The sequence below is a fragment of the Falco rusticolus genome, chromosome 5 (genome assembly GCF_015220075.1).
Source record: "Falco rusticolus isolate bFalRus1 chromosome 5, bFalRus1.pri, whole genome shotgun sequence".
Lineage (NCBI taxonomy): Eukaryota > Metazoa > Chordata > Aves > Falconiformes > Falconidae > Falco > Falco rusticolus.
In genome coordinates, this window is record NC_051191.1 from 67,759,514 (window position 1) to 67,773,284 (window position 13,771).

Sequence of the window (13,771 nt, forward strand, 5' to 3'; positions counted from 1 at the left end):
GGTGCCCATTTAAGTTTTGGAGAGGCATTCAAACCCTAAATGTGTAAACAGGCTGTAGGAGCTGGAAAGAATTTGCAGTCTATTTAGTTAAAGTAGCCTGTGAATGATGATTATTAATAGCCACAAATGGGCATACTTAAAGAAGGTAAAAATGGCTCTTGGGGAGTCTGGGCTGTAATTACAGCGAAGTGTTTGTCTTTTGAACTGCAGGGCTAAAGATATGGCCACTTTTTTTTTTAAGCTATATGTTCACGGAAGACTTTTCTGAGGTTGTTAAGGTATTTCAGACAAAATAATGTACCTGTTGCTTCATGTGCTGTTTTCAAAGCAGTAATAAAGGCGTTACAGCTTTGTACGGATGCCTTTAAGGTTCCCTAATTTTATGCTAGAATATGTAGTGTTAGATTTTACTGTTTTCTTCCTTTCTTACTCTTTTCCTCCCTCTCACAAATTTTAGTTTTTGAGTTTGTGTGGTGGAATAAGCAAGATGATAAAGTAATAATAGACAGTTATAGTGTTGGTAGAAAGAAATAACCCAGATTTGCTGGCTGTAGGATTAACTTGTACTCTGAAGTATGAAGGTTTTTTATTTTATCCATAAAGAACTAATAGGCAGCTTAATTGAAGATCTTTTAAACTGTGGGCTTCTGAGTGGATTTCCACACATACCCCCCACCCCCCCCCCCCATCGTATTATTTGTGTTATGATTTAGGTTATTATTCTCCACTTCACTTGAGACTGGACAGGTAAACTACATGGGAAATTTCCGTTGTGCAAAATTTAATGTTATTATTTCATGTACCTGTGTTGTATTCCTAGATCTATGCTGCACACTGTTTGATTATGATATTTGGCTGACTGAGTATTACTTCCATATGTGTTTTCAGTATGTTTACATTACCTGCATTTAATACAGGTGATACATTCCTTTCTTGGAGACTTGGGACATAGACATTGTTGTCACTTGATGTAAAAAAAAAAAAAGTTAAAAGGAAGTGGTGGTATCTTTAAATTTTCTTCATGTTTTTTCATATTTGTTTACATTTAGTTTATATATGCACAATGTTAAAATGTTGTAGACTCGTTTGTTTCAAATGCTGTCTGGGCAAATCTCTTAATTTTGCATGAAGAGAAGTCCCTGAACTTCTGCATACCACTGGAAAAGTTTTACAACTTCATTGTTGTAAAGAAATAAACTACTTTATGATATCGTATACTATCATGGAATTAAAATATTGGGGGGGGATGGACTTGTCTATTTTAAGTCTTAATTACATGATTAATAAAGACAGCAATTTACTCTGACCTAGGTCTCAGCCATTAGTTTTGCCTAAGGCTGTTGTCTTGTGTGTTCCAAATACACTTTAAATGAATATGTCAGCTATCTGGTAGGACACATACCTTTTTAACTATTCCACTAGCTTAGTTGGGTTTCCTATAGCTCCTCAAGCTGAGATGCTATAGGTCAGCAGCCTTCCTGCTTGAAAAAAATAATACCCAAACAAAACAAAAAAACCCAAACAACAACCTTGAAACAGAAAGCCAAACTCTAGTTCCTGTTTCTCTCTCTTCATTGAAGCTAAATATTAGGAGATTTTGTGTTCTTATCTTTGCTTGTATTCTGTAGAAGGATCAAATACCTTTTTTTAAATTCACTACTACCCTGTAAAATAGACAAGAGTGATGCTGATTAAGCAGGAGCAGTTTCAGTGGAGGGTCACAAAGATAGTCAGGTGCTGGAGTACCTGCTCTGTGAGAAGGAGCCGAGGCAACTGGACTTGGTCATCCTGAAGATGATGTCTCACTTTGGGGGGACCTAACAGCAGCCTTCCAGGGCATATGAGGGAGTCAGGCTCTTCGCAGTGGTTCATGGTGAGAGGATTAGAGGCAACAGGCATAAATTGAAACAAAAGGTTAAGAATGATGGAAGGAGAAGCTGTTTCAGTGGTGATAGGCAGTGGAACAGGTTGCTCAGAGATGTTATGCAGGCTTCATCCTTGGAGATAGTAGAAACCTAGCTGGATACAGCCCAGAGGAACTGTAACTCAGTTCATGGCTGACCCTACCTTGGCCAGAAACTTAGATTAGAAACCTCCTGAGGTCTCTTAAAGCTTGAATTCTCCTATGATACTAGGAAAGCTGAAAACATACTGGCTAATAGGGTGGTTTGTGTATTTTTTTGTATTTATATACAATTCCATTTTAAAATGGTTTCTGCCTTAAGTGACATGTGACTTTGTTCATAAGTGTTATGGAAAAATGACAGCAACACTGCAGGATGCTGGGTGATGGTTGGACCCAGATCCTTTAACAGTGAGAAGCTGGCAGTAGACTAGCATATTTGAAACCAAGAATGTAATTAGGGATTCCAAATGCTGAACTGAAGTGCCCCTGCCATGTGATCTTTGGAACAGGCTCAAGAGACATGAATGAGGGTTGTGTCAATAGTGAGAATTCAAGTGGTAGCTGATGTGATTCAGAACTTCCTTCAGTTAGTCTCCTTCATTGGCTTGGCTTTTTCCCTGCCTGTCTTTACATTCTGTTTTGAGACTTAATTTTCCTCTGGAGCTGGGTCCCGATTGCTTTTACAGATGTTTTCACCAGTAGGATTATTGCTAGCAACTTGATTTTCCAGATCTTCTTTTGAACTGGAGAAATTAAAGCAAAAGGGATTAATATACTGCATTTTTTATGTTGGCGTTGATTCAAGTGATTTCATCAAGACTTTTTCTCCTAAGTGGATATGAGAAGAGACTGAACACTACCATGGAATAATTGAACATGACTTGGTTTTGTTTTAAGATTGTAGTTGCTAGACTCCATACTGGTCACAGAATTTACTACCAGTCTTGAAGTAGCATGAAACTGGTCCTTATATGAGACTCTGGCAACAGAGTGAATAAGAATAAAGTTCTTGTTCTACACAGCGTGCTAGTTCCTTTCTCCAAATGTATTTTAGCCCATTCTTTTTCAAAGGGAAGGAAACAACAACTCTTCACCTCGAATTGTTTTACCCAAAGAGAGGTTGTCAGAATACACTGCTGGAAAGCACTTGAATACTGTCATAGGCTATTCATCTTGTGGTATCTTTAATCTGTTGAAGTTATGGAGTAGAGTAAGATCATAATCTTAGGTCACAAGCACTGGAAAATACTTTTGGTATGAAATTTGATTCTTCTGGCATGGGATTTTAAAAAGCAGTAATGTTAGAACTATTAAGATTGGGTCACATTCTGCCTGCAAAAGGATACTGACTTATTATCAATTATTTGTCCATAGTTTTGAAGTAGTGAGTAGTACCAGCCAGATCCAGGTTATCAAGCCTTGTCCTGCCTGCACCAGGGAAGTGATCTCTTGAGAATTTCTAATTTGCTTGACAACTCAACAAGTAAACTTGAAGCAGATTTGAAGTGTAACCTGGAAAACTTGATCAGAGTGCTTTGACTAATACTGATAACTAAGGTATAATGAATTCAGAGCTCTCACACAGTTTGCAGAACTCTGTATTTAGGTGGTTGTTATTGATGTTTTGGCTCTGGTGCCCTACCTTCCTACCTAGTTATATTTAATCAAGGAAAAGGTGCTAACTATTTAAGCAGGTTCAGGATAAAAGAGAAGAAAACATAATAAATGAATAGATAAAAGAATTGTAATACATAAGCCTCTAACTCTTTGTCAGGGAAGCAGTGCCTTGAAACTAAGCAAGCCAACTGCCTAATTACCATAGGATTATTTTGTATGCAGATAAATTCTTAGCTATAGATAAAGCATTTCATAATTATCTTTCAGCATTATAGTCCCCTGGCTAGAAAAAAGGGAGTAGGTTTTAGGAGGGAGAATCATCTTTAGCTCCTCTGAAGTCTTAAAATGACAGGTAGGTTTTAAAATAGAAGGTGAAGTTGAAATTTGTGCATCTCTTTAATTACTGCTTTTTTACTTGAGAACAGCAAATGATACAGCATAATCTACTACTTGTTAGCAGACCTGTTTAACCTACTGTTATTTTTTTCATTAGGTATTTGAAAAGGTTCAAAGTGATGAAAATTAAAGTACTACGAAGCTGGTGTCGTCAGATACTGAAAGGCTTACAATTTCTACACACGCGTACTCCTCCCATTATTCATAGAGACTTAAAATGTGACAACATCTTCATTACTGGCCCCACTGGATCAGTCAAGATTGGAGACCTTGGTCTGGCAACCCTGAAACGAGCTTCTTTTGCCAAGAGTGTGATAGGTGAGCCTCTCCTGTTTTGGAGGCTGGTGAGCCAGCCTATCTGTTTGGGAACTTGAGTCTTCTAAGAGCTATTCTTGAAAATACATTTTCAAAGGTGCATGGTCAAAGCCTGAAAATACGTAGGCTTTTTTTCTTGACTGTTGAGGTCATTCTGTCATCCTTGATAAGATTACATGTTGAAATTTTGGTTGTGTTTTTGGTATTTGTATATTAAGTACTTTGGAACAGAGGTTCATTGCCCTGCCTGACAGTTTAGTGCAACATTGCTGATAAAACCACTCTTGACTACATAAAATCTCAAGCTTTATTATGATACTTCTTCAGTAATGTACAAATGTATTTTGGTGACCAAACAAAATTTTGATATTTAGTGTAGCATTAATTATACAGCCACCTTTGTTGTTGTCACCAGTGTTAAATATTAAATCTCTTAGACTTTGTGAGCAATCAGAAACTAAGGTACATTAAAAAGTCAATATAGAGATATATATTATATCGCAGTTAGACTGTGGTATAATGCCTTACTTGGGGAGTCTATAGAATGTGGATTTCTGCAAGTTGGGAGGATGTGTTGAGGAAGTATTGCCTTACACTGACTCTGTTCTTGTGTATCCACTAAAAACCTTTTCCAGAAATTGTCTTAATGGAACTAGTATAGTCTTTATTGTGAATTCTTGAAAGAGTTGGTTTTATCAGCTTTGTTTTTATAGTTGGGTGAATAGACTGCAGGGAATGAAGTTGCTCTCATTCTTGGTCTTTAGAGTTTGTTAAAAGGCAGTATTACTCAACAGTCCTGTGTTAGATTCCTGGATGAGATCAATGGTGTATACCTGTAAATTGTCTTGCAAGCTGTTGATGAAATATTTCCTGCTTAACCAGAGTATTAATAGGAAAGAAAAGTTTACAGTGTAAACAAAAAAAAACCCCAACCAAACAAAAAACCCCAAAACCAAAAAAAAACCAAAACCCCAAACCACCACAAACAAAACCACCAAACATTTTTCTTAAGCATACTAGTCTTCTCCATTGGAAAATTATCACTTCATATCTAGCTATCTGTTAATGGTTAGCCTTTGGATAAAAGACTGCAATTACATTATCTTTTTTTGATTTAGTGTGGTGAAAACAAACAATGTGGCTATAGAATGGTCTGTAAACTTGAATCTGGTGTCTGCAGGAAGTAATTCTGTGCTTAAATTTACAAAAAGCAAACTTGCACCTCTGGCTTTAAGTAAATTTCATACAGTGAAGTCCCTTTGGTTACAGGGGGGACGCTGTGATGCTTCTCTGGGCAATAACTTTCTGCGCACTATTTAAATGGGACTTGTTGAATCTCACGCTCTATGCCTGTAACTCAATCTCTCTGTATTTCTGAGTATTTTTGACTGTAGGATGTCCCTCACTAATGCCTGTATCTGCAGTAGGCCTATAAATATACTGCAGGTGGGAAGGTAAGTATATGAAGAAAAAGGGCTGTGGTGAGTGGCCTTTGCAGAAAATTACTTTTTATCCTTTTTTTATGAAGATTTTTGTTTGCAATAGAGTTTTTCATTGCAAGGCCTTTCCTGAACCTTTCTACTTCAAAAAGTAGATGGAGAGCACCAGGTCAGAGACTAGCTGTGGGCTCTTACCAATACTACTTCTTTTGCAGCAGAGGGCAGTCAGGTAATTTTTGAAACAAGGTTTAACGTGCCTCCTTCCTTACAGGGAGAAGAGGTAAGTGACTTAACTCTCCTTAGTATTTGGTTTGCAGCCTATGGCTAGTCTACGGTTTTCTTCTTCTTATCCCCTCCCTTCCATTTGACTGCAGCCTGATCCAGTCTGTTCTGATATTTCAGTTAACTAACAGACATAAAGGAGGAATTGCATCAGTTGTTTCATGCTGTTCTTATTCCATAAAGGCCTTGCAATGGGAGACTCACAAAGTATGTTGATGCAACAGAGTGACTAAGGGTTTCCTCCCTCTTCTTTTTGCCTCCCACTTTCTCTTGTCTCACAGGTCTGCCCATCCGCTTCCCCCTGCGGTGAGTAACGCCAGCAGCCTCTGCTCGCTTTGAGACATTTAGAGTCTGAATCGTTCTTTTAATTTAAGGTACCCCAGAGTTCATGGCCCCCGAGATGTATGAGGAGAAATATGATGAATCCGTTGATGTATATGCTTTTGGGATGTGTATGCTAGAGATGGCCACGTCTGAGTATCCTTATTCTGAGTGCCAAAATGCTGCGCAGATCTACCGTCGAGTGACCAGTGTAAGTTCCTCCCCACTACTGATTCTGAAGCTACTAGTATTAGCAGCAAAAGAGTACAGCTGAGCAGCATGGTATTGTGTGGGTGGTGAGGGGAAGAGAAGCTGATTAGAGGATTTTGGAGGAGGGGTGTAAAGTTATAGGATGGTTCAACTTACCAAGCAGTGAGTAGCCTGTAAACTATGTGAATGTAAATAACATCTTGCATGTGTTCATACTCTTCTTTCAGTATCTAAGAAGGTATTGCATAGGGTTTAAAAAAAAAAACCCAAACAACAAAACACATTAGAATGGTAACAGATTGTTTTCTAAGCCACTGGGGGGATGGTGGAAGTATTAATCTTGAAGATTAGTTGGTAACTTTGTTCTCTGAAATAAAGCTGGATCACAAATTCAGAGCGCTTTGGCTTAGCTGCCTGCCAAGGCAAATAATAAATTGTTACCTAGAGCAATTTTAAGGTAACAGTTTACTGAATTCCAGATGGCCCTGGGCTGCTGTGTTGGGTGCACTTCTTACAATTATGCAGTGGAAATACTTGATCAATAGCAGGAAGGTATTCCACTCTGAAAAGTGTTGGTAAGTGTGGTGGTGGAGGCATTGGAAGTGAAACCAAATAAGGCTGAGAAGGCAAGAGAGAGATTTCAGTTTGCCCATCTGACTAGACTAAGTGGAAACTGTAGAACTGTAGTACTGGGAATGCTCAGAATGGTTGTGGCTAAATGTACTTCATGATCGCTAAAACAATGTTGTGAAGACCATACACCAGTGCAGTAAAACACTGCACATGTTCAACATTCTGATCTAAATATTCAGAACGAATAGTGAGGTGGCTACTTGGGGAAGTAGAAAACTTGCTATTTTCAGAATACCTATGTGGATGTGCAAAGGGAGAGAAAAAAACCTTACCTCTTTATTTGGTCCATGGATGAATAAATTCCTGTTAATCTTGTTGTGTATATATCTTGGAGAAGTTGAGGATTTACTAAACAACTTGCTTTGCTTTGGAAAAATAAATTTCTTGCATTCCTGATGGCTCTCACTATAAAAAGCAGATATAATTACTGATGTAGCAGATGTGGAAGGGTCTTCATGTCAAAACAATGAATTCTGAAGGAAGGCTTGGTGAAATGAAACTATCTGTTGTTTGAAGTGGGATATTTGAGAGGCACAGAAGGAGGAAGAAAGAAGGGATAAATGTTTTTTTTTTTGAACAGATGTTAGGCTAAGTTTTTATCCGTATATACAGGTATACGGTGTCTTTTTTTTTTTGCATGCTGGTGGGCTTATCGGTAATTTTCTAAATGGAGAGGAAAAACAAGTGTGAAGTCTAGCCTTTGCTTACAGCATATTCTGTTCTGCAAGCTATTTGGATCGGTGAAAGAAAACTAAAGTATTGTACCACTAAAACTGTTTTGGTAACTTTTGCTGTGCTTATGTATGTGTCTTGGCCAGAGCTAAAGAAGCATAATTTGGATGGGCACTTTTTCTCAGAACAGATACCGGATCTAACTGCCCTGCCCATTCCTTAAAAAGTACTAGGAACTGGACTGTGGTGAGAATCAGCTTTTGAGACAAGCTCAGGCTTGGAAATCCCCAGGTCTTAAAAAGCTGTCTTTTCCATGGTCTGTGAAGTACTTAATAATTGGAAAGCCTTGTAGGGGCTTGTGGGGGGACAAACTTATCTGGAGACTTGCTAGGGTTCAACTTAGCACTTGTTTATTATGCCTGAAGCTTTTTCCCCCCCACTATTTTTGGTTGAGTGTTGAAATTCTAAGCGGATCAGAAACACTGGTAATTTTTTGGTTTGTCCAACACCACCTTCTACTCTACCCTGCTGCTGGTGGTTCATAGATTGAATTTAAAGGTTGATTTCCCTCCCCCCCCCCCCCCCCCCCCCCCCCCCCCCCCGCTGTTTCATGTAGTGCTCGAGAGCTCTAAAATGTACCTTAATATGAATTCAAGGAAATCTTGTTTTCTTTCAGAAGAAGCAAAGGACAGGAATAAAATGACATGTATATTTATCTGCTTCTAGGCAGAGAATGAAAGGCTACGTGCTTTGGTATAATTGTGTGTGTTTGTTTCATTATAGTTGCAAAGCAGGTTGTTTAAAACAAAACAACCCACAACCAACCACAAACTAAACTTGAATAACTTAAAAAGGAAGGCTTTCAGTAAAGAAAGACAAGGTTATCTGAAAATAAAACACAAACCTATCTTCACTGATAATGTGGAATTCAGTGTTTCCTCTATAATGAGGAAAGCAGAACCATGTTATGAAAGTGAAATAAAATGCTTTGCATTCTGTGAAAGCTCTGTGAGCCAATGTGAAAGAGACATAAAACTTTCTGCCCTTGTCCCTCTTGAAGTAAGATTTTTCTTTCATTTCAAAGGAGACTTTAGATAATGTCTGCAGTTATGGGTGAGGGTTGAACCAGTTGAGAAATTCAGTATCTAAAAGGACAGTGTGTGAAACATCAATAACATTGGAGTCAGAAAACTTCCTGTTTAAGTGACTCCAACAGTACTTACCAGTGTCTTTCCTTCTAATGCACGTTGGAAGGTAAATGTGGTTTGTGGAAGATGTTTAATATTTCAATTTCAACCCCTTAGTTTGCTGCTTTCCTAGGCATGTTTAGGAATATTTTGAGGCTGCAGCTGTAGTCCTGCTGTGCCTTAAATGAAAGGATTATTTTCCCTAGATGAATACCTACACAGAGACCAGAGGGAAAGACAATAATAATAATGGTCTTCTATTGACAGTCCTGGAAGATCATGCTATGTGGGAGCTTAAAAACCACTGAAACCCCAAAGGCAGTAAGATTAAAGTGTGCAGCCACTCAGTGCAGGTGGTATGTATCTAAATTCAAGTAATTACCTGCACCCCCTCTGCAGTAACTGTTTAGAAAGCAGAGTTGCTCCATTGGCTTAAAGCCTTGATATTGCTTGGGATAAAAGTCTCTGTAAAAGGTGTCTTAATGCCCAGGGTGTCCTCTCAGGTCTGGACTTGGTACTACTAGCTTACATTCTTTTATCCAATTTTGGCTATGCATCGGTGGTTTCTTGTGGGGTTTTTTGTTGTTAGGCTGGCCTTCAGCTGCATTGTCTTTTGACTTAAACCTCTTGTGATGAGAATAGCTCTAGCTGATGCCCAGATACTGCAGCATTGTGTTGGGTGTTTTGCCAGGATTGCTCAGAGTACTCTGTTACGTGTTCTACTCTTACTGTTCAGGGTCTTCCCTCATGGTTGGAAGCAGTTTTCTAATTAAATAATACAGTTAAGTGAGCAAAGATCTAGATACCAGATCTAAAGGCTAAAGTTCCTCTTACAAGGTTAGACTTCTTGGCCCAGGCAGTTACTGTTCCTTCACATCTTGGATAATGGCACTGCTGCATGAGTCTGCTGTTAGCAAGATGCTTGTCTATATTATCTACATTGTCTTGCTGGGAAGTTTGTTTTTCCTTAAAGCAGTGCTGGGGTTCCTGAATTTTCCCTGGCCCAAGAAACAGAAATGTAATTTAAATTGTCTTTCTGGCTCACTTGAACTAGAATAATTCTTTCAATAGAAGAATCTGAGTAAATGCCTGGTTTATAAAGCCAACTGTCTACAATTTGTAGGGCTCAAGGTGTTATGCAGAACCTACCAGAACTATAAAACTAAGAAGCTGGCAGGAGTTTGACATGAGTATTGACCTTTGTTTGTACTTGCATCCCCCGGCATGCTTGGTCCAGACCCTATCACCAGCAGTTTCTTGAGAAAGGAAAATGAGATCTGCATGTCTTGTCACTGCATAAAGGAGCCTAGCTTTCCTCTTTGTTTTCATTAAATCGTAACGTTGCAATTTTGTCTCAAACCAGTTTACTTCATTTGAAGCTATCCTCTGTTGCTCTTTGGAAATGGTTCAAATAAATTAGTGCTTAGTACTTAAAGAAATTGCAGTTCCTGGGATTTTTACCTTATTTAGGGGCAACAATACCTCTTCTGAGTAAGCGGTATGTCTCTTCATCTCTTCAGCTGGGACTGAATGCATCCAGTGGGTACTTATTGCTGCCTACTTGATCTTGGGGAAAAACATCTAAGCCTGCAAATAATTGAAAATAAGCTGCACTATTAAGGTAGTCTTGCCTGTTCCTATTGTTTGTTTTTTCCTCCTCTGCCCTCTTGTGCAGACACAACTGTCTGTGTGATATGCTACTAGATTAGGGAATCTCCCTGCCCCCCAAATTTTTCCCCCAATTCTGCACCGTATCAGAGCAATACAGACAGTTCCAATACAAAACATAATCAAGATACTTAATTCTGTTACATACTCAGTCACACACACAAAAAAAAGAGTGTAGTATCTTGATAAAATTGAGGAAGATTTCCCCGTCTGATTTCATTCCTCTCTGGAGACTGGTATTTCCTTGGCCTGTTCCATGCATATTTCAATTAAACAATTTGTCACAGGAAATATTTGAAATGGGTTTACATGTGCATTGAAATGAAAACAGATATTTAAGAAATCATATTTAAGATGTCTGTTCTATAATCTAGTTTGTCTGGAAAGCAATGCAGTGAAGGCATAACTAACTGCAGTATCTTCAGCCACTTTATCTCAGCCTCTGGTGAGACCAGTGTAACCCATGCAGTTGCCTCGAAGGCTGGCTTGGTTTTTTTTGTTTGCTCATGTTGCAGTTACCACTCGCAGATGTGGTATAGATATTGATTACTTTTACACTATATTTCCTTCAAGCTTTCTTTTTAAAGCACAGATTATTTTTATAGCTGTGTAGAGAGCCTGATCATTCAATCTCTAATACTTGGATGTCCCAAGTCTTAAATTTTCTAGGTGATTGACTCGTTCAGGGACTAGTAAAAAAGACAGTTTATGGGTTTATTAGGCAGTTTTGTCTCATTCTTGCATATCTACTACTAACATGAAAATCCAAACATGTTCATTGCAAAAGCAGTAAGACCATCCTTAGCTTAAAAGGTAATCAGCTGACTATAAGCAGTAACTTTCTTTTCTTTCACCCCCTCCCATTACGTAACTTACCTTCTAAGTTCTCCTGATGAACTTGTGCTCTATACTTAATTTTCTCCATGTTTACTTTGACAAAGTTGTTTGCAGAGAAGAGACTGAACTTTTGGTGAAAGCAAGGACAAGTGCAAAACTTAAATGTCTGCCTTGTGAGCTGGCCTTATGATAAGAAGAGGAAAAAAAACCACTTTGCATTTTGACTTAAAAAAAAAAAAAAATGTACTAAAATGTTCTACAGAGTGGGCACAACATTTTTGTTCTCTGATCTACAGAGCTTAAAAAGAGGCCCAAGGGAACAAGGTACATAATGAGTAACCTGACTAGGCAGTGTCTAACTGGTTTAAAAATCCTTAATTTCCCTAACTGGTGGGAACTGAAGCTCACTGGTTAGTGTGAAGGTCATGCTTTTGGCTAGCAACCAGGCAGTTACAAAATGCTGTAGTTTGGTCAATTGAGATGAAATTAATCTTTTTTTTTTAGTGTCTTAAAATTTAGACATCATAATTGTCTAGACTTGTCAACTACCTCACTTTCAGTAGAGATGCAATGGGCAAAATATCCCAGCTCTTTTTTCCTTATTCCTGAGGGGTCCTAGGGAGCAAATATAAATGCTTAACCTTTAGACTTATGATTCATTTTAATGGAAGTGCATAATGCACATTGATGAACGTCCTGTTTTGCTTTCTGAAAACAGTATGTGACTTCTTCTGGGCATATGTAAAACTCTGTTTCTTTACCTTGAATAACTTGATTTCTTGGCCTGGTTCAGATAGATACAGAGATGCCCTTCCTATCAAGCTTTCAAGTGGAAAAAGCATTGCAGAAAAAAGTCAATGGAAAAGTAGGGGGGGGAGGGGGGGAGGTAACCCTCAAACAGAATAAGCAGTCTTGTTAAACCAGATACTGAGACCACAAATCTTCAACCAAGCACAGGAAACAGATTAATTGAAAAACATGGCAAACTCTTGTGTTCATTGAAAGAAGAAACTTCATGTACTTAAGTATCAAATGGAAAAAAAAAATCACTTCAGATGCAGTTCCTCTGCATCATGCTGAATGGACTAAAGAATACTTAAGCTTCTTCCACTTGCCTCTTGTAGCTGTTAACTCAGTTGCAGGCATTTTGCTGGAATGTCTTAAAGAGTGAATAATCTTCCAGGGTGGAGGTTCTGAATTGATGAATCTGTGACAGAAATCTTAGCCTTAAAAATGGAAGATGGGAATTTGAGGTCTTGAAGCATTAGTATCTCAAGAAGCTTTGCATGTTAGATTAGAAGTCGTCTTTAAGAAATGACTAAGTAGAAAAAAGTGGGGATCAGCTTGAACACTGAGATGTAACATGCTGAATGGTTTGCACAGCTAGGGCAGATGGTACCTGAGGTTGGAAGGAAAAAGGCTCATTCAACTGAATTCCTTTCTAATAGTAGCTTATGAGTTGCTCTTAAAGGCATCCGTACTATTCAGCATCAAAAGCCTCTAGATGACAACTAAAACTGTGTTGTTAATAATGGTGGTGTAAAAAAAACTTGGTCTGAAGTGAAAGAAGATCTTTCTTATTTATATTGTTTACTGCTGAGCCTGGAACGTGTCTCTTAGCAATTTTGAATTGGATATGATTTTAAAATTATTGGGAATTAAAAGCCAGGGAAGGGTGTGAGCTTTGGTAGAGTTGCATAAAATCAAGATCTGATGTATTTTTAAAATCTGAAATTCTAAAATTTGGTGGTATTGCAGTTTCCAATGTGTTTTTAGAAACCTAAATAGGTTCATAGAGTACTGAGTTAACAGTGTATGTTTAAAAAATTTCAAAGTTCATTATCCATTAAGGATCAGGCCTTTTAAAACTGTGATACTATTTAATAATGTCCTGTACTGACATCTGTTTAGCTCTTAGATTAACAGAGATTAATTTAACAAGAGATGGGAAAGTGACTTTTCTTAGGAACAGGGAGGTGCTAAGTGTTTTTTATAATGCCTGGCTTTGAAGTGTGATAAGAACTATTAACAAATCACTGAAACGTTACTGTGGGGAGACTGGTAGTTTAATGTTATTTGTCAGTGTAGTGCCACTAGTCAAAAATACGGACATTAGGAATGCGTGGACTACTATTTCTTGTCCTGCCAACTGTACTGCTACAATTGCACAGGGTTAGGAATGGGGTAAGTCCAAGACAGTTTTAGTCTTGTGGAAGCTCACAGGGGTGTTGAGTAATAATAAGTTATTTTGAGGTTATGATGTGATTCATAGGCCAGGACTCCACCAA

The 13,771-nt window shown here is 38.3% G+C and overlaps 1 protein-coding gene across 10 annotated transcripts in view; it reads left to right on the top strand.

The window, feature by feature from the left end:
• WNK1 (WNK lysine deficient protein kinase 1) overlaps positions 1-13,771 on the top strand; it is a 104,771-nt gene that overhangs the window by 35,569 nt on the left and 55,431 nt on the right. For all 10 annotated transcript variants that reach the window (XM_037388421.1, XM_037388422.1, XM_037388414.1 and 7 more), the window contains exons 3-4: positions 4,017-4,237; positions 6,330-6,487. In XM_037388421.1, coding sequence (XP_037244318.1) covers positions 4,017-4,237; positions 6,330-6,487 — 379 coding nt within the window. The remainder of the gene's footprint in view (positions 1-4,016; positions 4,238-6,329; positions 6,488-13,771) is intronic.